The sequence below is a fragment of the Temnothorax longispinosus genome, chromosome 10 (assembly GCF_030848805.1).
Source record: "Temnothorax longispinosus isolate EJ_2023e chromosome 10, Tlon_JGU_v1, whole genome shotgun sequence".
Taxonomy (NCBI): domain Eukaryota; kingdom Metazoa; phylum Arthropoda; class Insecta; order Hymenoptera; family Formicidae; genus Temnothorax; species Temnothorax longispinosus.
In genome coordinates this window covers 3,736,704-3,760,344 of record NC_092367.1, presented here as the reverse complement: position 1 = coordinate 3,760,344, position 23,641 = coordinate 3,736,704, and the positions used below count along the sequence as shown (strand labels likewise).

Here is a 23,641-nt window from a genome sequence, read left to right as displayed (position 1 = left end):
AGACAAATGATATTAATGTTTGGATGTTATCCAAGATTTTCAATGTTATAAGTAACGAGAATATGTGACTGATTTTTTTCTGTAATTGTATAGTGTATAGTTGAACAAGAGTTATTTGTAATATATGTGTATATCGATCTTGTAACGGTACAAAATTCAACATGATTGTATTTTGCTAAATGTTACGTAATCCAAATTTTGTAAATATTTTATATGTGTAAGAGAAGAGCGAAAAAATAATAAGTAAAAAAGATAAAAGAAAATCCGAACCCGTCGTTGGCAGGTGATTGATTCAACCTACACTTGCTACAGGTGGTATACCTACTCGAGGCACAAGCGATTCACTTCCCTTTTTCTCCCTATCCTAGATACCGCCGGTTACACCAACTGCTGTTAAGATTTAATGATCCCGTACTGCAGCTGTGCTACTGCAGATTTATCCTAGCCATTTTATGGACCTCGCTGTATCGTTAGGTTTTAGATTAAGAGCCGAGTAACAGCCGGCTACGAATTCGCAAGACCACGCGGACATAGAGCAGGATTATAAAGCCGGGGTGAACGGGATAATATCGCAGTACTAAAGTCGCGGTAAACTCGAAACAACTTGATCGCGCGCACGGAATATTCCTATCATTTATATTCCGTCGATGTCGCAAAGCGACGGCCGAAGAGGCAGCCGGGCGGATATAAGCCATCACTTTTTGTACATTTTGCAATTTTAATATCCGCGTATAACATTTTTTTTTATTATTAATTCTCTAATGCACAAATGCCACTTTTGCGAGATGAAACACGGTTGAGTGAGAACTTTGAAATAATAATAGTAATTGGATAAAGAAAAATTTTAATACTAGTTTTTATAATTAATTTTTTTTATATGATATGTACAAAGACTGATATGTACATATATATCCGATTTGCTAGAAGATATAATATAATATAATATAATGCAGCGGAAGATAAAAGAATAAAGAATAGAAGAGCCATCAGAATAGGGATTTAAAATTTTTACGAATTTATTAGATTTACGTGTGTAGTACATATGCAAAAGATATGCTCTCTGATAAATTATCTATCGAATAGCCATTTTCTTCCACGATATATCTAATGTAAGAAGAAAAAGGTCCGAAGTAATATAAATTTGCTGAAGTATATTTTGGTGAGATATATATCTTACATAACACATAAACTACAGACTGTTGTATATCTAGTTCAAGCTTTAATCGATTATTTAGAAGGGAAGGGTTCGAAGTCCCTTGTTGCCCTCCGATTTTGATGAACTTTTAATGTTGTTTAGACGAAAATAAGGGACACGTATTTTTTTTAGTTATTTTGTGTCCCTTATTTTTGTCTAGAGAACAACTATTAAAAGCTCATCAAAATTAAAGGACCACTTCGGATTCTTTCCTGGTAAATAATCGATTAAAGCATAAGTTAGATATACAATAGTCTGCGGTTTATGTGTAATGTAAGATATCCCACCAAAATATGCTTCATCAAATTTATATTAAAGAAACGAAGTCTCGAAAATTGCCAAGTAACTTGTCAATAGCAGCAGTTACTTCGTCGAGACTTTGAACTCTCGGAGGATACCATCCTCCAAAGAAACATCTGATGAGCTGTCGTTAAAGAATGCTGGCAGTAATCGCGTCTGCAACGTAATCACTCATCGAACATCTGATCGCCCGTGCATCGAAAATATTCATCATGAGCTGGCACCGTTATATTATATAGTAATGGCACTCGTACCTTGCACCAATATCAGATACTTATGATATAACTGCTTCAAGCGCGAAAAATAGATTCTTTTAGAGATGACGTCGACGCGACAATAAAACCGTCTTACCGTTACGCGACTTATGCGGACTCTTACGTACTGTTTTATTTTAAAGTAGTATTATCGATAAAATCACACTTCTTATTTTACACAAATTTCGCACCATTGTTTGGCTGTTGTTTGAGAAGATATCAAATTATTAGGTACTTACATTTATAAAATTCAAAATAATATTTTGTTTCGAATAAATGCTATATTTCCATAATTTTACAGCACCATTTCTATAATATTTCAAATTATAATAAATTTTAATTTTATGTTACATTATAATAAGTTTACACGAATTTATTTAAATTGTCAGTTAACTTTATTCAATTTTGAATATAGCATGCGTGAATTTATTAGTGTTTGGCGTATACACTCGATATACGTAATTTTCTCTCTTTTACTAGTACATTATTAACAGGGATTTAAAATTTTCAGCCGCTCTTCTCTTCCAAAAACCGTCTATGTTTTTTTATGCGTATTTCTTACGTACGCTATTGCCAGTATTGTTTTGAGGACCATCATACCGTTATATGAACGTCTTCCATTTGTCGGTGGCCGTAAATTCGTTACGCGTGGTCTTGCGTGCTCGCGCGAATTTACGTCCGTCGGTCGGTGCGACCCTCGGAACGTACCTCGAGTTCTACTTTACGGACCGGAAAGATGGATGAGAGCTTCGCGGGAGGCGAGTTGAAATAAATTTCGACGAGACGAGAGAGGCTCGCGGTAAATTTTTTCGTTTAGCGAGACCGAGAGAACCTCAAAGGAAGAGCCAGTTTCTACCGGCTTACGTGTGCGGGAAACTGCTCCTTCTCTCTTTCGCTCGCTCGCGCGAGAGTATCGGTGAATGCTGAAACGAAAGAGGTTCTGCTCCTTCGAAGAACGAGGCTGGTAATACTAAAGAGACTCTCTCCCTCTTCTCAACTCGTCTCTTTAACCTGCAACGGTACTGCACTTCGTGCAATTTCACGGAAGACTACAACCGCTCGCCGAGATTTTGTATATTTAATCGACAATGCTGTTCGAAAATGCCGGAATAAGAGAGAAATTCGCAGAGAGGTACTCGCAACGAACGTAACGTGGTTATAAGCCAGCGAATTGCACGTCTAGAAATAATTGTAATATAATTATTTTAATTTGACGGTAATAAATAATTTAATTTGACGGTATAGAAGTAAAATAATTTAAATAATTAGAGGACTCAATATTAATACGTATCCGTAAAATAATTTATTTAGTATCTTCGACATTGTCGGTCTACTTCGTTAATTATTGCTTTGGTATTCGTCAATCGTTAGCGCGAAATTATCGGCGAAAGTTGTATAATATGATTTATTATCCGACTTGTTAAAGGTGCATTTATTCGAATAACGTCTAAAAAGTATTACCGTTTGCAATATTAACTCATAAAATATTCTGCAGATGGAATATTTTATTATCGCATTGTTCGAAATTGTTCGCTGTCATTTACAACGGTGGAAGTATAAAGATCCAGATACTTTGCTATAACGCGATTAGAGGTGTTAAATTTCCCAAATTTGCCGATAAAAATGTTCTTGGAATACATAAGGGTATTGAGAAAAAAGTTTAAATTGCGAAATGGTAGTTGCGAGATGAAACATATAACGATGCTAGTTTTAGTAATCGTGAAAATGCGAATCTAATCGATTTATTCAACATTACGGTGCTATAAACGCGTCGCTCCTTTTTCTCCTCGTTATGGACGTACAGGCAAAAATCTCGTTCAGCGAAATATAGTTCCGGTAAATCAAAGTTTATTCGTCGTGTAAATCGCATGCGTAGTAAAGTACTGTCGTCAAGCGGCGACAATGCTGTTGCAACAAATTGTGTGCGCATACGAGATTTGGGAGTAAACCGTATATACAGGCGCGATTATGCATAGGATGCCATAGACCGCGAGAATGCATAATCAACAACGTGTTATTTGTTTATGTTTCTATAATAAAACACAAACAAGATACAGCCATTATTTCTGCGTCAGTTTCCTCTGTTATTCGTTGCAAACCCGTAAATTATTCTCGAAGAGCTGTTGCGGAAGAAACTGTACGAATACATCTTTATTTAATTATTATCATCTATATAATATTTGGCAATATACATACTGCAGTATATTTTTTAATAATCTTTTAGAATTGTTCTAAAATCTAAAGTATTTAATTTATTAAAGCTGTATATCACATTGGAGAGGATAATTTTATCGAAAAATTCTTTATTACGTATAATTAGTATCTATTTATATAAAATTATTTATTAAGTTTAATTTTTTTATTTCGCTGTGATTGATACAATGAGTTTTATTTATAGAAATTAGACAGTTGAAAATAATTGACCTGCATTTTTTTATTCAGGTTTCTTTATCAGTCGACCCGATTTATGTCTTATTTTAAGACGCACATCTTACTTTTCACTTATTTTCCAGAATAAAGCCGTACACATTAATAGATCTTCGTAGTGATCAACCTATTTATTACCCACGAATACAATGTGCGAGACACACGCAATTACCTACTTACAGCTCATTAAACTATTTCCCAATCTTCAATCTTGCGCACACGATGGTATGTGAAGATGGTATACGGAATGTCAAATAGATCAAAGTAGACGAGTGTTCAGTCGACCGCAAGCGTGTAAAAATCTTAGTAATATATTATGTCAATTATGCACGTGCAAATTAAATCATTATAAAATTTTATAATTTAGTTTATATAATTTCATGAAATTATAATAATTTAGTTTATATAATTTCATGAAATTTTACATAATTACATAATTAGATATATAAATTATTAAAATGTTATAAGAAAAATATATGAGATCGATTAAAAATAAATTTTCTCTTAATATGATAATTTGGTGAGATTAAGAAACTCAGCCATATTTCATTTTGTGCGAACAATTGTTAAATATTAATGGAATGGGATTGATAAGAAGTTAATGTAATAGGAGTTTCATACTTGACATACTATATTTGAAATATTACTCAGTTCGCTCTGACCAAATTATTCGGCATCTCGTATAATCTGGATCTTATGAATAAATATAAGCTAAGACATATTCGCGCGTCTCGAGCCTCTACAATCCGGAATACGGCTGTCGCGGCGCGGGAAGATATATGATACAAAAATTTCGCATCGCCGCTGCGTTGAATCGTTAATGAATCCGTCGCGCAACGCCCACACGCTCGCGGATGTCTTAATGAAGGCAATCCAATTAGTATGCGCGGACAATGGAAGAGATCACGGCTAGCACGAATCTCTTCCCGACCTGTGTCCCTTTTCGCTCCCGCCTCCCGCGACTTTTGCATTCTCAGCGTTCCGTACGAAATATGCGCATGCTTTATAGGGCCGATGAAATGTGTGAATTTAATTTCTCGGTGCTGCGGGCGCATAAATATGCATCGTGCGGCGCTCGCTCCTTCCTCGCCCCCGCGCTCTGATTTATGCGCGATTACGCATTTACTGGAGCGGCGACGGATTCCGCTGACCGAGAACGGTCAGCGGTTTCGATATTGTCCGGATGAACGAGAGGAGAGACGACATAAAAGGACCACTGAAAACTTTAATCGATAGCCCAGCTCTTCCAATATAATCCGATCCACCGGCCGGATCAATTCATCCGGGGCATCCGCACTTCAATATGAATCCCGGACCATCACGGTTATTTTATACCGTACAGTAAGAATTAGCGGTATCCGTCTTCCTCTTTCGATATAGAGAAGAACCGAAAGAATTTTTATATTATAAAATTCTTTTTTTTTTTTATCGTGTTAGGTATTTTATATTGATTTAATTACACTGGATTAGTAGTTTGATTATTTTATTAATGTATTTTAAATATTTGTTTTGACGTTTAATTCTTTTTAAAAGCTCTCTCGGAAGCCCTCGTTCAATGATGCAGAGTAAAATCGGTGATATTAATTTTTCTTGTCTCGCGAAATGTATTCGCATTTGTATTATGTATCGGATAAATCGATTTCCGTGGAAAATGTTATATAGAGCTCCGGCATATGCATCCGTTTCTCTTTCGGAGCACGTACGACGACCATGAAAGTTAATCAAGCAGTCCGAAGCATCCAGTATTAAATTAATCCCAACACGTTGTGTGCAGACCTCGCGAGAATGTAACCAGCCGCGACGGCTGATTGATACAAATTGGCATCAATTTCCTTCAATTTACGAGGGATCTCGCAATTTTACGACACTAGGCGGCATCTGCCGTCGTTGCCGGGCGCCTCGGCTCGCCGACGGGCAAAGCATTTCTCTTGTACACGCGCGCGGATCGATGTAACTGGCTGTGTCGTCGGTAAAGCCGGGGATATCATTTCGAAATGACTTGGATAGGTGGCGTACAAGCCACCTCTTTTCTCGACCGTACACGCTCGCGCGAGATTTCTCTTTTGTTCTGTTTTGTTATTTATATTAGCTTCGTATGAATTGTTAATTTATGCTGAGTACATGCTGCATCGATCGACAATGTTGCATCTGGCTGTGAGATTAAGCATCTGATCTGGTTTTACATTAATTAAAATTAAATTAAAAATTACAATTTTTGCTTTTATATTGATTAAAATTTAATAGCTTAATCTCATTAATTTTAATAATATTCATGTGATCATGATTTTCAACAAAGTGGACCGGTGAGATAACTCTTTTTTCTCGTATCGCGATTGTTAGACGCGAAGTAATTTAACGACGTTTGATTCCGCTGATTCGAATTTTAAATACATTGATTCAAATACAAAATGATAGGTTTGTATATTACAATTTTCCTATTTTATTAATGAAATTTTTGTTTTCTTTTTCAGCTGCCAGATCTGAACAATCTCGACGAAAAGGTGAGTCCAGATAAAGATGATATCATAATAACATGTCCATTTGCATGAAAAATATATGTAGTACCTACCCGTAAAATGAAAAATCATCATATTCTGTTAAAAGACGAAGAAATTACGGTTTTGATATAAATTTCAAGTCCGTACGTACAATAATTTGCTATCAAAACACGTAATCGATTTTAGAAAAATCTCTATATACGGATTAATTATTTGGTAGGCGACAACCGTACCACATTAAGTATAGGCTACGTGATTTAAATATAGACAAAGAGGAACGTTTTATAGATGCATAAAAATTACAACGTTTGCACGGAAAATTACATGCCTACGTGACTATTCTCATAAAGTGGCGAGTCAACGTAATGCAGGCAATAAGAATGCAAAAAATTCGAACGACTCCGACTTATCTGTTATCTACCATTCTACCTTATCATCTATCTATTTTTGTCCAACGTCGTTAATAACGCTTCGGAGTTAATCATATAATACGATATTAGATAGTCTTAGTTCTTCGTCATTTTTATGTTACGCTGGAGTATTTCGACTTAGAGGAAGCTTACTATACATAATAACTTGTTATCGATCAGTTAATGTTGGATTTAGAGCGATTACTTTTTTTTATCGAAAGGTTTTAAAAGGTTATTGACATTCTTGTTTTCAATACATTATGGATATCGTGTTGTAGTTATATTAGTGCATAGAAACTGAAAAAATTTACATTGTACCAAATTTTAAAATATTCTTGAAGAATAGTATTTACGTTATAGATTATTATAAATTTAAAAAGGGAAAGTAGAAAGTGGGCGTAAATGTATCAATGCAAAAATAATCAATCCGCGTCGGGATTGGTAAAATATCAAGCCGCGCAACATATCATTACTCTTCTCTTCTCGAATTTTTCTTCGGGAGGATTCTTCGGATCTTTCTGAACTTTCATTTATATTGAATTTTTACGTAAAACGTGATTCGCAAAGAATGTACCGCACAGTCACGTTTGCAGTTGCGGATATCCGAGGAATGTCGGTCATCTCACTCATCTCGTATTGGCGATATAGGGCCACCTGTTCCGAGGAATTGAACGGCGTTTAAGAGAAGCGTCGTGTAATAGCTGTCCTAATTATACATGCTATCCTATTGATTTATTAAGTCATCGTTACATATATGCCGTAGCATAATGCGGGTAGCATAATGATAAAGAATCGATTTTTCTATATTTTAAGTATACATTTCTTTTTACATACATGTTGATACTTTTATAATTTAACATAGTTCTTTTTTTATTCTTTTTGATGCATATAACAATATGTAATTAAGATCGTATTACAGAAATAGTTTAATATCGTGTGTAATGGTCATTACTTTTAATAGGTAACTACGTGAATTTCTAGGAATCAGGAAAAAACAAGATACTACGTCAAAAATCTAAGTTAATCACGTCAATTAAGATTTTCCTTCTCTTCGTACTCTTTCTCAGTTCTAATGGAACCGTCGCAACTCCTCCACGTAATCGTCATTACGGTGTTATTGCGTAATTCAACTCGAACGATTCTCTTCAATTTTACCGCGGCATTGCTCATTATCCAATTTCAGCGGTCGTCGAACTTCTCGCCATCGAAAATTGCACGCGTTTATTCATTCGTTCCGGCATACGAGGCCCAATTTTCATATGTTGGCACGTGGGTTTATATTTGGACGCGGATCAGCGGGAGGGGGGGAAGATGGGGTTTCGTTCACGTTCGAGTCGAATACGAGAATCACGTGTGCGTAATTCCGCGTCTTCTGGTTACGACCTTCGTGCGATCATATTGCTACCCGCGCGTCCGCACCGGGTAGCATAATCGACTATACCTTCCTTTGACATGCAAATGACGCCGTGCAACATTCAAATTGTAGCCCGTGTTCCGGCATAGTTGCACACTGACTTTTGTACTGTACAGCAGTGCGTTACGCAGCGATAAAGCGGCTTTATTAGATTGCATTTCGTAGTCGCGTGTTGCTGGATCTCTGTGGAAAGGAGAAATAATGATCCGTACACAACTTTGTTACATGAAAGAATGAATGGCAAGAGTAATCCGTAAAACGCGAATTTTTCTTTCGTGACAAATATATTATATAATTCACATTCGCGAAGCAGATTAGAATACATACGATGAAACTATAAGCAGAGGAAATTAATAGTAAACGAGGTTTCTAATAATTATCGTCGGGTATAACAATCCAATTTGAGTACTTAAAACCTTCATCTAATATAAATAAATTCACGATTATAAAAGCAATATCTGTCCATTTATCGTCTATTTACTTAAACATGTGTATCGGATATAATTTAGACGTTCCGTCGACAGACTACGCGTAGACTATGGTGGATATCAGGTATAATTAATATACATTTGCATACATACATACATACACATACGTACATATATGTATATACGTATGCGCGTGATTAAATCGAGTGTCATTAGCGTTCAGTTAGCGTCCGGGGTGAACATTCTATTGGTGTCTGTCGTGCTGCGTGCATGTGACTGTTGCATTTGCAGGTGCAAAGTGTCGTCGGCCAATGAGGTCGTCGATCGTTCACTGTCCGGTCAAGTATTTTCACGCGTATCTAACTCTGATGGTATAACACGTCAGCGAGATCGGGGTTAACAAGATAATAGCTTTAAAAAGATATACACATAAAGCACTAAAGGTCACAGTCACGTAATTGCTTGCTAAGAAGAAATCAATCTTCGAATTTCACTTTAATAAATATAAAATCCTGACTCGAAGTTACATATATTGCTAATTATAATAATTTCAATAATTGTGATTTTTAACGTAACGATTATGAGTTTTTTTTTAATTGCCGCTAACAAATTGCTAAGAACTCGGATTGCACAGTGTGCTGCATTTTTTTATTGTCCCTCGTCTTTTATATAAATAGTTTCAGGCACACGTATTCTAATAGCGTGATACTCAAGCGAGCATCGCTAGACGCGGTTATTCACTTTTATGCATACAAAGTCGTTATAGAAGTTTGAGGAAAACAGGCCACGCGTACCTCGTGCGCTTTGCATGTATACCTATATAAACTGTAGTTTCCTAATGTACCTCTAATGTTCTTGGGCAAACGGTTATTTCTAACAGCGCGCGAATGACAAGTCAACACTTTTAGCGCAGATAGTCTCGTAACACTGGTACGACATTTAAGTCGCCGACAAACTACCATTATCTACCAGTGCTTAATGCATTAATGATGCTTATTTACATCATTAATTTAAATTCTTTTATCATTAACGTTGGAGTTATGTGGAGTGATCCAGATACTAACTTTTAAATATCATAAAGTCAAGTGGTATTTTGCAATAGGAAGTAAACAATATTGGGCGGGAATAACTTCGCTTTTGTGATTGCGTAACGATATGTTTTCGCGATTGTGAGCTTGCAAAGCGCAGCATTGACGGAGAGACCGGTTCTGAACTCTCGAACTCGGAATCGGTTCGAACTGGCTGCCGTCTCGGAAGCCATTATGCCGATCTGATGTCATTATGAGAATAATTTCAGTCTTTGTTACGCAATGTGATTTGTTTTCAAACGCGAGCGTTGAATCGTTACGTGAGTCCTACTAAAGAGTAGGACTGGCACTTCCGAGCTCGGAATCGGTTCTTAATCGATTCCTTACCGAAGTTAGAAGACCGCACCTCGCTGACTGCGCTGTTTCAACGTCGATTTAATGCCCGTGCAGTCATAGTCATAACTTTACTTGGCATTGCGCAACGATTTGTTTTCGAACTCGGGGTGGAATTGCTCGCTTGTAAGAAAGAGGGAGATATACCGGTTCGCGGTACATGCGGCTCATTCGCTTGGCCGTAGGTGCCTTTTAGAAGTTAAGAAAATATCTGTGTCACTCGTGACGATCGGTCGCCGCCGTTGAAGCTTGCCAGATACTCGTTGTAAACAGGATGGAATTCGCATGCATATTCAAGTTTGACGTGCGCGCGCGACGACGGGAGTATCGAGGTCGCGGGCTTAATTTTCGCCCGGGGATTTCAGGCCGCAAGAGAGTAAAAGCGCTCTTGCGTTTTTCGGTGAAAGTATACGGGACGATGGGCTCCGTAGGATCGATCAATTGGGTTAACGACTCCTCGAGTAGACACATTCGCCATTCCGAGCACGGGCTCGAAGTTGCACGATTAACCGGGATGATTATGACAGCGGAGAAAACATCCTCACCAAAATAATACCCGATAAAATTGATGCTTATTATTCTTTAACGACCACACGATGACGTGCGAGTAGTCGTAATTAGATGTATCATTTTTTATAATCGTATCGTAACATCGTAATATTACTATATACCGCCTTCGATAGTGACATAATTTATATGTATATACAGTCATCAATAAATGAATATCGCGGTTATCTTTGTTGAACTTACACATTTATAATTATTAATTTATTATATTTATGTAGTCATCAATAAATTAATATCGCGGTTATCTTTGTTGAACCTACACATTTAGAATTATTAATTTTTTACATTTATAGTACAATTTTTCTCAAGTTTTAAGTAATTTATACATTTTTTGTGTTATTTGGACTACGCACTAATTTAATGACTATCGTTTTTCAAGAACTTCGAGGATTGCTATAATTAAAATAAAGGAAGGAGATAAAAAGAAAAATAGTGACGTTGCTTGAAAACAAGATAGAATCGTTATTTTTTTGCGAAATTGTGCTAATTTTTTTTTCTATTAAAAGATCTATGTAAGTGGTAGTTGTAACTGACGTTTACAATGATTTACATAAAATGTGTGTCATCAGACGGACGTCCGTTTAGCGTAGCGGATAATCATTAATACACGGAGAGTTCGGCTCGTAGTTGTCGAAATGCGAAACTCAACCGTCATCGTGCATCTGTCGTCCGCCAGCAATGTCTGCTTTGAAATTCCCAAACTCCCTTTCGCGTATTATGTGCAAATTTCGCGCACATCACCACGAGCATACACGAGGAACGCTCGTCTTCGGCGTCCGTTTACAACACCATCATTTACAATTTGTGGTCGTGCTCGCTAGAGCGAACTGACATATGACTCGCGTACATGCACGTGTGCACATAACAGTTTCTGTACTATCTCTCTCAAGAAACGATATTTATTTTAACAAATAAGATCCCCTTTTTAGTTTTCAGACAAATCGATTTGCATTGATTTAATTTATAATCAAAACAGAAAATGCTTGAATCACCTTAATGATTTTCAATTCTATGTTTTATTTAATTTCTATTTATACTATACGTTATTCTAATTATTTTTTTTACAATATAAATACTCAAAGAAATGTTATGTACAAACATAATTTTCTTAATTCTTATATAATTTCGAATTGTCTGGTTATAGAAGTTTTTGAAATACTATGTTATAGTTCTCGCGAGAGCTTTTACGTGAAATTAATATTACGGTAACACGATATTTCGCGACGCGAATAATATCACATCAGGGATTCTCGACTCACGTTACGTCGGCGATTAGCGTCCCTGAACGGCGCTATATGTACGTTAATTCTCTCGTAACTAGTGTACGTATGTTACACGCATACACGCGCATGACGTATATGGTCGAGCTTGATAAACAACAGTGGTTGCCAAATCGCGGCTAATAATAAATGGAAAATCATTTGCGTAATGAAATGCGTTCGACCGGGCTGACGTTTCGCAGAGCGGACGCGAATCTCACAAACGTCGCGTTCGATATCGCATTGAATCATTTATTTCGACAAAGGCTTCATATAGAAACTAGTCGAAACGGAGCGTTGAGTAGAACCATTAATTTCTCGTGACATGCTGAAACGTGAATAATCCAGAGAAATGTTTATCTGTAATGACAACCACAGATTCGACTGCGCCTAGTTTTGGTAATTGGTACTAGAGACCCTATAATAAGAGACTGGTCGTAAGACCGAGTTTTGATTGGTCCTCCAGTTTTGTCAAAAGAAAGAGAAACAGAAAGAGAAAGAGGTATAAGAGAGAAAGAGAAAACGATCTAAATGTATATCCTTCTCTCTCTCGCAAGATTTTGACAAAACTGGCGTTATGTGGCCAGTCTCTTATATAGGATCTCTAATTGGTACTTCAAGAACTCGATAATGATGCATCACGGTTCTCAGCGAGTCTTTCTCAAATCTCTCTTCCTGACTGTTCGAATATTACGTCTACGGATTTTTCTTGAACGAGAGCTTGTCGATGAGAAGCAATATTGTGTAGAAGAGATTCATTAATTTCTCGTGATACACTCTCTGAAGCGTGAGCTTAAAGTAGCGTTTTATCTCGAACGGCAGCTATAAGATATGATTACGCCTAGATTCGCTAATTGGCGCTTCAAGGACTTGATAATGTGTTACGGTAATCTATGAGCCTCATTTCTCACCTTCAGTGTTCTTTGAATATTTTAAATTTTCTCCGCTATATAACGAAAGTAAATATTTTCAGATACCTATCTTAATTAAAATGTGACTTTGATTGATGAGTTCGCAGATGCGAATTTTAGTAATTTACATAAACTGCTGTTTGCATACGTTTGCATCTCTCATTAAATATCACGTGTCAAATTTTCAAATGATTGGAGATGAATTAAATCACTCGTATCAAATTTTTGTACATACTTAATTGAAATCTTCATACGTTTTAATGTATTCGTAAAAACATTGATAGGTCGAGGAGTTAAAAAAAAACAAGTTTTGTGAAAAGCTGATAGTTTTCGATAATGGAGACAAGATGTTATGGCTGCGAATGCAAATGGGTTAACGCGATAATTTAATATAAAGCTTCTCGAGCGGCCGTTAACCTCTCGAGTACATAAAGAGCAAGAGCTAGAGGTAAAGTATACCCTCGGCTACAGTGACGTGTATCGCGCGTCACTGCATGCACATACCTGAAACGATAATTTGCCGTGACGTTCAATGTGCGTCATTGCAGCGGAGAAAAATCTGTGTATTATGCTCATTTGCGATATCGGCGCATTACTGCGATACTCACGTTACGTTTGAACGAGAATGATAATTTTATTTTTATAAATTCCGGATTCTTATTCCACTTATTGCCGCATCTTTCCTCTTGAAACTCAATAAAAGCTTACGAGAATTTTTCTCTGTTATTTATATTTCTCTATGCGCGTGAGTGGGAAATCTATTTTCAGCTATGGGATATAATAAGCACGATGATTATTCTAATTATCGCGTATATGCGCACAGCCATACAGGATTCGTGATTCCGCTTTGCGTGTCTTTTTGCTTGGGCTGTATAAGGTTTAACGATTATGCGCGCATGAACGGAAAGCCGAATCCCGAATCAAAAGCAGTGGATTTAAATAAAGCCGCCGATTGATCCTCCTGGATAAACGTCATTAAGCCGACGGCGACAAATGTAGAGTCGTCGGGATTGCGTTCAATTAACATTTCTCCGTAACCCACGGCGCGAACGCCGTTTGTTCATTAATAAATACGCTCGAATCGCCTTGCGCAACCGCTCGATAGATAAATAATGTAACTGATGGTTACGAGATCGAAGCTGCGATCGGGGCGAAGTGTGGGTGTATATATTAAGTGTGTGTGTGTGTGTGTGTGTGTGTGAGTGTGTTATGTAGTATATATTGTGTACACGTGGCGTGGTCCTGTGTGATTTACATATAGCAATTAACCCTTTGCGGTCGTGGCGTTCGCAACAGCGGGGATTTATGTGCCGGAGGGGCACATTGCGAGAGACTTGCAAATCAAAGGGCAAGTGCCTCTCGCACGGTGAACGCGTCTACAGGGAACCGATCGATTACCCGTGACATCTTTTCGGACCTCTCGATACAATCGCATACACTAATTGAGACCGAATTTTTATTATATATTTTACTGATTTTTGCTAGACATGAAAAGTAAGATATTTTAACCAGAACTTGATCGGAGAATTCTGTTGAGTTTTTATTTCGAGAGAGTTCTGTGTTTAGCTACAGATTTATTTCAATTTTAACGGACTGATATGATAGATGCTTTTGTATTATTTTATCAAACCGGTTTTCCCCCATAAAATCACGCGTATTTGATATTGTCTTGATCCATTTCTGGTGCGGGTAGATAGCAAAAAATTGATAATAATGACAGAATGTAAATGATTGATGTAAAAATTAAATAGTATCTTGTTTCGAAACTACCTCTTCAAAGGTAGTAAAATAAATTCGTTAGTTAGCTCGATATAATTATTTTATATAAAAAATTATTCTTTTATTATTATGGCGATATTTGAAATCAGAACTCATTTTTCAGTACAGTTATATGGACCTGGTGCAAAAGTTAGAATTTTCGAGAAGACTTAAAAAATACACGTTTTAAGAATGGTATCCACATGTACGTCGTGATTTCAATAAATTCAATGTCAGATTTATTCATGGCTGCGTGAGCGAAGTATTTCGCGGAGTATCTATAGCGGTCAACATTTGATAATATAATTAATTACTGGCTATGTAACGAATCGCGGTAGTCACTTCGGCTAACGGTAATTCTCGAAGAAAGTATATAACATCGACAACTTTCGACGCCATCGCCCAAAGATCTCTATTTTAAGATCCAGATTGCCTCGCGGCTTCCAATATCAGCGATTATCAGTCACGTCGCGTATTAGCGGTGATTACGTGTAATCCCTTAACTAGTGATGTGAATGAAAACAGTTGATATAATTGATAAGGTTTCTCCTTTGACATTTTAACTTCTTCGTTAAATTTTTTGTAGTTTTTCTGAATTGTAATGTTAATTTTATCGATTGATTAAAAGAATACAACACAAATTAACTTAGGAAATGTATAAATAGTTGAAGGATGTTGGTCTACTGTACACTGAATTTAATATCTACTATTTGAAATGTGTTTCCTCCATTGAAAGCTGTTATGTTAATTTAGACATGCTTCAAACTTATTTAAATCCAAAAATCTGTTTCTTTTTAAAAGATTTCGCATGCAGGAGATACCTTATCTTCAGTGACTTTTATATCCTCTTCGCGTGACAAACGTACAAAGCAAAAATTTTTATGCATCTCACGATATCGTTCCTTCCACATCTCTTTTACGGAAAGAAAAGGTATTGCCGAACTTGACGAAAAATTTCAGAAATATTCCACTTCCGGCATTACACGAATACCCGCCATTCAGTTTAATTTCGAGAATCACCCTTTCGCTCCGTGCTGCCTTCGCGTGCGTTTATTTATAATGCAATAAATTTTACGAGACTGTGCCTCGCCGCGGCCGTAAGTGCGAATCGTAATACGCACGGCGTCCGCAGTGAATCACGTATAAAGTGAGCGGTTTTGTAAAGTAAGATAAACACGATCACAGTCGTCACCGGCGATAATGTAACGTGACGACGCGACAAATCCGCCGCATGGAGAAGATAAACTTCGGTCTTCTATCTTCATTTTTCTTATCCGTTTCTTCTCGTATAAAGAAAACTGTAATGGCAAATTAGGATTTATTACTAGTTAACACCTCTAAAACTTAGTTCCTGAAATGTTCCTCGTTTTTATTTACTTATAATCTAGGCACTATCATTTTTATAATTAAGAAGTCGTACACTGTTAAATATTAGACTATTAGAGGAGATGAAATTTACACCAATACCTTTATTATTTTTAACTATGTGTGTCGAAACTTATTATTTTAACACAAAACAATATTATTTCAACTTCATTGGCATTGCCGGCATTGGTTTAGTTAAATTAATATTGTTTTAGTTAAATTAACATATTGAGTAGGAGCAATGGTGACCTATAGGAATGGTTAAAAATAACTCAAATTGAGTATAATTTGACACTACAAATTTAACAGAGTATAACAATACGAAGTTGACGAAAGAGTTTGCAGTTGAAAAAAAAAAAATATTGTTACGATGCTCCATGTAAAAATCAATCCAAGTCAAAACAAGTTGTTCGATTCTAATTGCTGAATCAGCATTGAGCGACAGACAGGCGGACGGCTTTCCTTCTCTTTTCGAAGTCTACCGAACGGCGCCAAAGTGCCAGAAGCACCACGTGTCTCTTGGCGCCGAAGTATTTACGCGTAATCTAGCACACACGTCGCGCGCGCGGTATGCTCGCGCGGGCGAGCCGAAGTGGGAGAAGCGCGAGTGAAAGAAACGCCGTTGGGGAGAACAGACGCGGAAACTTTTAATAGCCGGTTTCGTGAGACGATTCAAGGACAAGTTGTCTCACTCGTCGAGATCGTTAAACAGCAGCGATGTAAAGAAAGTCGGCGATAACGGATTAACTCGAGGTCGCGAAATACCTGAACAATTTGGCGCCGAGTGCGCGAGGAAAATGATTTACCTTCACATCTATTAGTGTGTCTTAAGCTGAGAGCACAGACTTTTGCATAACGCATAATCCGTAAGTCCGTAAGCATAAGAAAATTGATTGGTCCATGTACATGTGCATAAGGAAATAGACCAATCAATTTTCTTACGCTTATGCATCATGCGTTATGCAAAAGTCTGTGTTCCCCGCTTTAAGCTCGGCATGCTAGTGCGAGACAGTTGTCATGCAAATTTTGAACCACGGCTCTGTAATTCCCGAATGTTTTTCCCCAATCCCGTAAAAATAGACGAAACATGGTTGTAGTATTTCAGTGTTAATTTAATATTCTCACATCACGCATTTGCGTGCTAAATTGGCCTTGTAACTTGTAACGAATACAAACTCTCATAATTGGCGAACGTTCATTTGCAATTATTAATGAAAATCAAATATATAAATTTCCCAGAATCCTTGCTTTTCAAGGAAGACACAGATATTTGCGTTTATTTTTGCACTTAGAGGTGTTACGCATAAATAATGAACGCATAATACTATGCCGATTTTTCAAGAACCCACGCAAATGATGGGCAAAGTGCCCGTTGCAACGAATAACTTAATTATATAACTGTATTATATCAATTTAATTTACAACAGTTGTAAGATTAATAAGCTTTTCCACTTTTTAGTCTAGCATTAAATTGCGTCTCCCGAAGTCTCCTCTCACATAAGTCTCGGCCTTCGTCTCTCCCTCTCCCTTTATCGAAACTCTTCTCGTCGCTCGATATTTTTTTCGCCGGCACCTGTTATCTTTTCGCTTATATTACTTATCACTCATTAAGGTTGATAATCTGCTGTTGCTGCCGTGGGTCATTGTCCCGGAGTATAATGAAACGCTGCTATTCTACTTTCATCCTATCGTTTCCGGAGCACGCGTCGGCGTCCGCGTTTAATATTCTAGTCCATCGCGCATTATTCCTATCAAGAGTGTTTGTTATCTCGGTGGTGTGTCGGTTAGGTTAAAAAGATTATTGCGTCAGCGGTGTACTATAATTAGAAATATAGTAACATCTTTAGAATTATAATAAAAATATTGCTCCTAATTTCATGACAGATCTACCAAACATTTTATAAGACATTAAAAACGCGTTATAGAATTTTTCGATAGATTTCAAAGCGTGAAGAATTGCAGTTATAGTTATATAGCATCCAGTATATCATGCAGTCATTTTTGTAAATTTCTCTATAGGATATAAAATAGTGTAGAGGAAAAATAATATTATTCATAGGATCGTATCTTGATATTATGGATTTCATCTAGAGGAGGCTTTAGTCTTGAAGCCTGTAATCCTCGCGTTAGCAACGTGATATATATTTCAATCTCACTCGAAATCGATTCTTTTCTCTCTCGTGTTTGTGGCATCATTCTTACGCGGACAATTTCAAACGTGGTCGCGGGAAGAAATATTACGTTGATTTAGTGTCGCTGATAATTGTTCCGTGATATTTATAACACCTCCGGCGTAGATGAGACTACGGTAGCCTGTGCAATCAGTGATGCAATCGCGAAAGGAGCGAAGATCACGTTCACGGCACGTGGCGGTGGCAGTGGTGTGTGAGATCCATTGCGATTTCCGCCGATGCCAGAAACCATTGGGGAATCGCTCGTAGGCGATGCCTGGCCAGCGATTCTCTAAATAATTTCGTCGGAACATAATGCGGTGCCACGTGTTGCCCCTTTCACATGGCCGTGAAAATGGGTCTATTAAAGCAGTCGCGGATGAGTACAAACGCTGGCCACTGCCACGAATTGAAATTTATTCGCGTGAAGATTAGTGTGATTTCTCGCTGACATTATATTCTATGCAGGAATGGAAACTATAATATATCGTTTATAGATTTTTTAATTTTTTATTAAATTCTTAAATTAATTATGCGTAATATATTGCGATAAATTTTTATGGTACATTATACAACATTTCTAGAGTTTTGCGTATCTGTTGATCAGACAGTTGACCACTGACATAATCGTTGTAAAACCATCTTCATAAAACTGTCACCCGCTTCGTAATGATGCGAGCACGCGATATTCTGACGAACTTTTTAATATTTATTAATGTCGCTTATCTCCGAACGGTTATCAGCCAGCATTTTTCCCTTTGTTTTTCACGAATCATCATTAAAAGCGGCATGCCGCCTCTTCTTCAGCGCCGCTGCCGACCTTCCACCGACGACCGGCGCGCGTGCACAATTCATTATCATTGTTTTACTTGCTTTTGCTGCGAATGATAAGAAACGGCGCGCCAGGGTTCACCCTTAGTTAGCCACGCACGTACGTTTGTATAAATTAATGCACGATGTAGCTGGTCTCAGATTTCTGTACGACACATGTTGGAGTCAACATATTTAGAATTTTTATTCTTAATTTTATTCTCAATCTGAATTTATGACAGTAATTTATCTGGATTTATTGACATAATGTATAATATCATTCGCAAACTTGATCTTTCATTATACTGACAGTCCGATTAAATTACATAGGATTGCGAAAGGAAGTTCTTGTACGAAGTTCCTAATAACTTGTCGAGTATATTTTTCACTTCATTTTAAGCCATGAATGCAGACATAAAATCCGTCTTACGTAAAGATTTTTTAACAGACTTTTATTCTTATTTCGTAATTTTTCGTGACTTAAAAATTCTTACGTAATTGGTAAAAATTGGTCTTCAGATCTATAATATATTTTCAGTTTTATTAGATGTTATTAAATTACGTCCGAAATGAAATAAGAATGCTCATTAAAAAATGTAGAACAAATTTTTTTTTATAAAATTTGTTTTTTGTATTTAAGAAAAATATATCACGTTACGTTATGTGAAGAAATAATCGGAATAAGTGTGTCAAAATGTATTTATCAAAAGTTTCAAATCTTTGCAAATTCATGTTATCACCGACACAAATAGTACGACGTAGACGGTTGGGGACGAATCGGTCGCGGAGAGAAGCAATAAAGACAGAGAAAGCGAGGAAAAAAAAAAAGAATACACTCGCATGCCGGTGGCTCGTTCATTGCGCTCTTATCACGCGAGGGGATTCGACGATTTATTGACGACTACGCCTGATAAGGAGAAGGCGAATGAGCTACGAGAACCATGTGAGTGAAAGCGTTCATTGTGGGAATAAGTGAGTCAATCTTTCGGGTGAAAAACCGAAAAGAATCGCGCAATTATCCGATTAATTCTGCCATAATCACAATCATTCGTGTCTGTTAATCTGTGTCAAGTGGCTAATCGTGTTTGTCTGGAACGCGTACTTGATCGTTCATATGACAATATATGCAATTTTCTTTCTCTTGTAGCGACTATTACCAATAAGAATAAAGATTCTTCTTTTAAAAGAAAATTAATTTAAAGCTTTACTTCATTCCATAGAATATTTAGAGCTAATTGTTGCCTCGGGTAAAACCGCTGCTTTAAGAAAACTGCATCGAAAGTTTTTATCTTACAAAATACTTGGAAACAACCACAACTTCATTATCAGTTAATGGAGTTGTAGTTTAGAAAAATGAAAACTTTAAATGGATTTTTCTTGAGAAGTGATTTTACTTATGTACATGCGCTTTTTTCAGTTAGTACCTTAATTGTTACATGCCCGTGGTCGATTACGTTATTTTTTCAATATGTAGTTATTATTTTCTTTCACAAAATTGTAAGTAAAAACTTCCACGAAAAACGCATCGTACGTTTCTTAGACGCTCGCGAATTCGAGAAAAACAAATATCAATAAAAACAACATTATTTATAATAAATAGGTAGATATTAATTATTAAAATATTAATAATTAATATTAGATATTAAAATTATGTTAAGAAAATGGGAATTAAAAGGAGAAACTTTGGATGTTACAAGTTTCAAATTTTAGATATATTTTGACGAAGAAATTATTGTTTATTTTTAATAGAAATATGACGCGATTTCATTATAAAATCTCAGGAAATCATAATATAAGAATACATATATGTCATCCCTCTATATAACGTTCACGCTTTTATATTCGCAAAATGAAAAGTCGGAAACGGTTTCTCTGTGAAGCTACAACGGTAGCCATCATATTATCATCGTTGAACACTCGGTTTGTCCTCCATCCGTTATTCGGCCCCGGTGTCCGTATTCTTTTCTTCTGTCATCACACATCCGCGATTGGCACAAGACTGGCGCGCGTCCACGTGCAACTGCATACGCATGTCGTTATACCACGATCGTTAAATAACGCGAGGAAGCGCGCTAAAATATTATAGCGCGGCTACGTCATCGCGGTGGCGGATTATAGTTCAGTTCGCGATACACCGGGGTCAAACGCCCCGTTATCACGCATCGTCGCCGTATACGGGAGACTATATGTAGTCATGTGCAAGCGTGTTATACACACGCCACTTCGCTATATGTCTCGCGGTGACTTCGAGACTCGCGTGAATGTTCGGTAAGAGATGTTTTTCCTCGTGCGCGATTGTAGGCGGAGTATCGTAACTTTGTACATGTACACCTCTCCAATCTCTTTTTATTTTTCAAATTTGCTAATTAACGGTTTGGAAAAGGATAAGAGAAGCGTTGATTGATTTGTTTGTAATGTAAACTGTTAATTAATACTAGATTACCACTAATTAATTACCGTAAATTATTATTAATTACACTATTAATAAGTTATAAATTAAAATGTAGTAATATTTGTTAAGCAAAGATAATTTTTTATTTGAAGTAAATTAATCTTTAATTTGTTTACTGAGCGGATTTCCCAATTATGAGCCTCATTTATAGTTTATTATTTCAATTATATTGAAATCGGAAATTATCAACGGAAGTAACGGCGAATTCGATTGTAGAAGTAAACAATAAAGAGCATATATCACTCTGATTGATATGTGGCGCAATGTGTATACGTCTGCAAAGTGTTAATTTATCGTCGCTGTATTACTCTATCTGAATATTCCCAGGCTCTCTAGCTTCTATCGTAGAAAAGGGATCGAAGTAGGTCGCTCGAAAAGATAGCGTCGTGCGTGCTTTTGCTCACTATACAGTTTCGCAATGGCTGAAATGAACAACGTCCTGATCTTCCGTTTTTTTTTAAGACCATAATGTTATTCTCGTTATAAAATCTTTCTTTTTTAGCTCGTAATCGCGTGATATCTTGGGAGAGAACCAATATTACACTCAGATAACTTACAGATAAATCTATTCTTACTCACGGTTGTATTGTATTGATATTATTATAAATATTTGTACAATGATAATGACAGGAAAACATGCAGACAGCAGAGAGGAATTCTTTGTAGAGTCCGATTTTTAAAGATTAATTATTGAAATTAATCTTTAATCGTTGTAATTCAGAAACTGCCATTCCTTTTTACCTGTTTCTTATTAATTTTAGTAACTTCTCTTCATCAAAAGGAAAAAGAGACAATTTGGGGCATCCAGTATGCATTCTGATATCGTGATCAAAAGAGGCTGTATCTGGAATGCGAGTTACGATTTTACATGCTCTCCATCCATTTCCGCGACTATTTTCGTGCGATCATACACGTGACAGCAATCCGCCTCCATGCACAGACATTTTGCAAAAGAAGCGCGCGCGCGAAGAGATATTCGCGTCTTTATTATACCACGCTCGAACACAATTTCCGAACCTATAACAGTTTAAATTCCGATTCAATGCGCGTTGCTTTAAGCTCGAAAGAATACATTTTCTTGCATTCTTCTGCATCTCAGTTGCAGGTATAGCGATAGTTAAATTCGGATGTGTCATTAACCTACAAACATTACGTGTTATCCAACATATAACGTAACGGTATCGCAGGGACCCGGAAGCGCGCCGGATCTCGCAGTGATGGAGAGTCTTCTGGAGGTGTCCTATTTTTGGCAGAGTCCTTGAAATGGGCCTGTACAGCCCGTAGGCCCAGAATGACCTGTACGCGCCACTGCGTACGACCTCGACCGATCCGAGCCACGTGTCGATCTACTACGCCGTTTGTTCGTCGCACATTCGCGCGTCTGGTGATTCGTGCCTCGCACCAGATACTGGGTGCCTTTTAAAGACGATTATACACCATGCGTTATGCATGCACACGCGACGCAGTCTGAAATTATTATTAAACGCTGGCTAGAAATGCGGAGCGTCGACGTTATTTGAAATAATAAATAAAAAGGATTTATATATATAAATAGAATATGACCAAGCGCGCGCCTTTTATTCTCGAGTATTATATACATATTTTTAATAACGTGTATCAAATTTAATCTTTACATTTATTTAACAACACGCATCAAGATAACCAAAATTAATCACGATAACTTGTCATTTGTGAGTTATCAACACACGATTTCCGCGCTCTGACAGTTACTCTCGCAGCACGAAGCGAGCCAAACAAGAGAATCAATCAGCATCGCGGAAAAGAGGCAACAATGAGTTCGATTCGATTTAACACGGTTTTTTAAGAGTGGAGTGGATCTTAAGCAATAAGATACACGAGATGAGTTTTTTTTACAGGAATATTTTTGACACGCAAACTGTTGATTGAAAGAGACTTCCTCGAAGTCGATTCGAATTGGAGTAATGTTTTAGCCAGACCCGGTGATTAATCGCGAATTCTTTTGCCTCAACGTGACAGAAT

The 23,641-nt window shown here is 37.0% G+C and overlaps 1 protein-coding gene across 2 annotated transcripts in view; it reads left to right on the top strand.

Moving 5' to 3' along the window:
* Window positions 1–23,641, top strand: part of Sesn (Sestrin) — a 168,394-nt gene that overhangs the window by 52,769 nt on the left and 91,984 nt on the right. For both annotated transcript variants that reach the window (XM_071790346.1, XM_071790347.1), the window contains one exon: window positions 6,648–6,677. In XM_071790346.1, the coding sequence (XP_071646447.1) occupies window positions 6,648–6,677 (30 nt within the window). The remainder of the gene's footprint in view (window positions 1–6,647; window positions 6,678–23,641) is intronic.